The 2,472-nt window shown below is 46.9% G+C and overlaps 2 protein-coding genes across 7 annotated transcripts in view; one reads left to right on the top strand and one right to left on the bottom strand.

The window, feature by feature from the left end:
* Positions 1-2,472, top strand: part of Fkbp5 (FKBP prolyl isomerase 5) — a 113,328-nt gene that overhangs the window by 68,127 nt on the left and 42,729 nt on the right. The window lies entirely within an intron of this gene.
* On the bottom strand, positions 4-882 carry LOC110338443 (L-lactate dehydrogenase A chain; the record flags this gene model as incomplete). Its single annotated transcript, XM_021221804.2, has 1 exon — positions 4-882. A coding segment is annotated over exon 1 (864 nt), but the record flags the coding sequence as incomplete, so codon positions are not given.

The following is a 2,472-nucleotide window of genomic DNA, read 5'->3' as shown; positions in this document are numbered from 1 at the left end:
GAGGAAGACATCCTCATTGATTCCATAGAGACCCTTAATCATGGTGGAAATGGGATGCACCCGCCTCAGGTTCTTCATTATGCTCTCGGCCAAGTCTGCCACAGAGAGGCCAATGGCCCAGGATGTGTAACCTTTCAGCTTGATCACCTCATAGGCACTGTCCACTACCTGCTTGTGAACCTCCTTCCACTGCTCCTTGTCTGCATCAGTGCCCAATTCTGGGTTCAGAGACTTCAGGGAGACGCCGGCAATGTTCACACCACTCCACACAGGCACACTGGAGTCACCATGCTCTCCCAGGACCCAGCCATGACAGCTCAGCGGGTGAACCCCCAGCCTNTCTCCCATCAGGTAACGGAACAGAGCAGAATCCAGATGGCAACCACTTCCAATAACTCGGCTTTTGGGAAAGCCACTGATTTTCCAAGCCACGTAGGTCAAGATATCCACTGGATTTGAGACAATAAGCAGCTTGCAGTGTGGACTGTACTTCACAATGTTCGGAATAATGAACTTGAAGATGTTCACATTTCGCTGGACCAGATTGAGTCGGCTCTCTCCTTCTTGCTGACGTGCCCCGGCTGTGATGATGACCAGCTTGGAGTTTGCAGTTACACAATAGTCTTTGCTGGAGACAATTTTTGGTGTTTTAAGGAAGAGGCTGCCATGCTGGAGATCCATCATCTCGCCCTTTAGTTTGTCTTCCATGACGTCAACAAGGGCAAGCTCATCCGCCAAGTCCTTCATTAAGATACTGATGGCACAAGCCATGCCAACAGCACCAACCCCAACAACTGTAATCTTGTTCTGGGGGACCTGTTCTTCCTTAAGAAGATTCACAATCAGCTGGTCCTTGAGAGTTGCCATCTTGGACTTTGAATCTTTTGAGACCGCTAGTGCACGATGGGGGGCGACGGGCGAGCAAAAGCAGCGTGGCCTGGGCTTGGCGACAGTGCCATAGCCATTTCTTAATTTGCATCTTAGCAGCAGTGTTATGAGACAGTACCTTTTGATGATGGTGGGACTGGATATGGTTCCTAGAGTCTCACTAAGTTGCCAGGCTGGCCTTGAATGACAGTGTGACCCAGACAGGTCTTGAACCTGCCATCCATCCTCCTCCCTTAGTCTCCTGAATAGTTGGGATTACAGGATTGTGTCCCCAGAATGGGCCATGCTCTCTTCTGGGTTCTGTTCTGAATCTCCATGTATTGCTCTTACCTTGCTCTGTGCTGTCAGTCCACTGAGATTGCTTTTCCTGCAGCTTCTTAGCCTGGGGGCTGTAATTTCTCACCCAGAGCTCCAGGAAGCTTCTCAAGACAGTGGAGAGTCTTCAGGCTATCCACAGCGTCTCCTACCTCATCTTTTTCAGTGTGCTGTGTTCAGAGAACTGGCCTCCCAGGTCCTCAGACCCTTTGTATTCTGTACAGAATACTGAGTGATTCATGAATACTGAGTGATTCAGACCCTGTGTATTCTGTAACAGAGTACTGAGTGATTCATGAGGGAGAAGTTTATTGTGGCTCACAGTGCTGTAGTCTGAGAAGTCCAGGAACATGGCATTCCTATATCACCTAGAAGTAAGGACTCACTGCAGAGTAGAAAGTAGAAGACTGGCAGGAAGATCTGAGAGGCACAAGGAGGTGTGGACAGCTTTGTACAACTTGTGCGGTGAGCCTGGTCCCTCCACAGGGAGCTCACAGAGGCAAGACCTTGATTCCACCTAACTACCTACTTCCCTCCTAAAGGCCTTGTATCCCAGCACTATCCTGGTAGCAGCCAATCCAGTGTAAGCTTTCGAGAGGACAGGTCATGTTCATCCCTCACTCAGATCGCAGTATCCCTCCGCTGGGAGTGGACATCGCGGCCGAGCCTGCTCAGCGCTCTCGGATAGACAGTACGCTATAGTCTCCTTTGTCCTCAGGAGTAAGTAAGTCTAAGAACAACAACAGTTAGGCTTATTATAACTGTGTGGTTGGGGGCTGGTGAGATGGCTTAGTGGGTAAAGAGCACCCGACTGCTCTTCCGAAGGTCCGGAGTTCAAATCCCAGCAACCACATGGTGGCTTATAACCATCCATAACAAAATCTGACTTCCTCTTCTGGAGTGTCTGAAGACAGCTACAGTGTACTTACATATAATAAATAAATAAACAAATCTTTTAAAAAAAATACATCTTTAAAAATAAATAAATAAATGTGTGTTGGAAGCTCTAGGTTATGATACCTGTTACTGTCTAGAACCTTCAAGTCACCTCAGGGCCTTTGGTGAAGAGTCAGTGTGTTTCACAGCAGTGACCCGGAAATTTGTTAGCCTCCCTGGGTTAAGGTTTCTTCTGTTTGTAAAATGTATAATAGTAATAATAATAATGATGATGATGATGATGATGATAAAGTATAAGTTGGTTTTACATTTTTCATTTAAATTAAAACTAGATTTTTTTTTTTTTTTTTTTTGGTTTTTCGAGACAGGGTT

The sequence above is a fragment of the Mus pahari genome, chromosome 21 (genome assembly GCF_900095145.1).
Source record: "Mus pahari chromosome 21, PAHARI_EIJ_v1.1, whole genome shotgun sequence".
Classification (NCBI taxonomy): domain Eukaryota; kingdom Metazoa; phylum Chordata; class Mammalia; order Rodentia; family Muridae; genus Mus; species Mus pahari.
The sequence above is the reverse complement of the archived record's forward strand: the minus strand, read 5'-3'. Positions and strand labels throughout refer to the sequence as shown.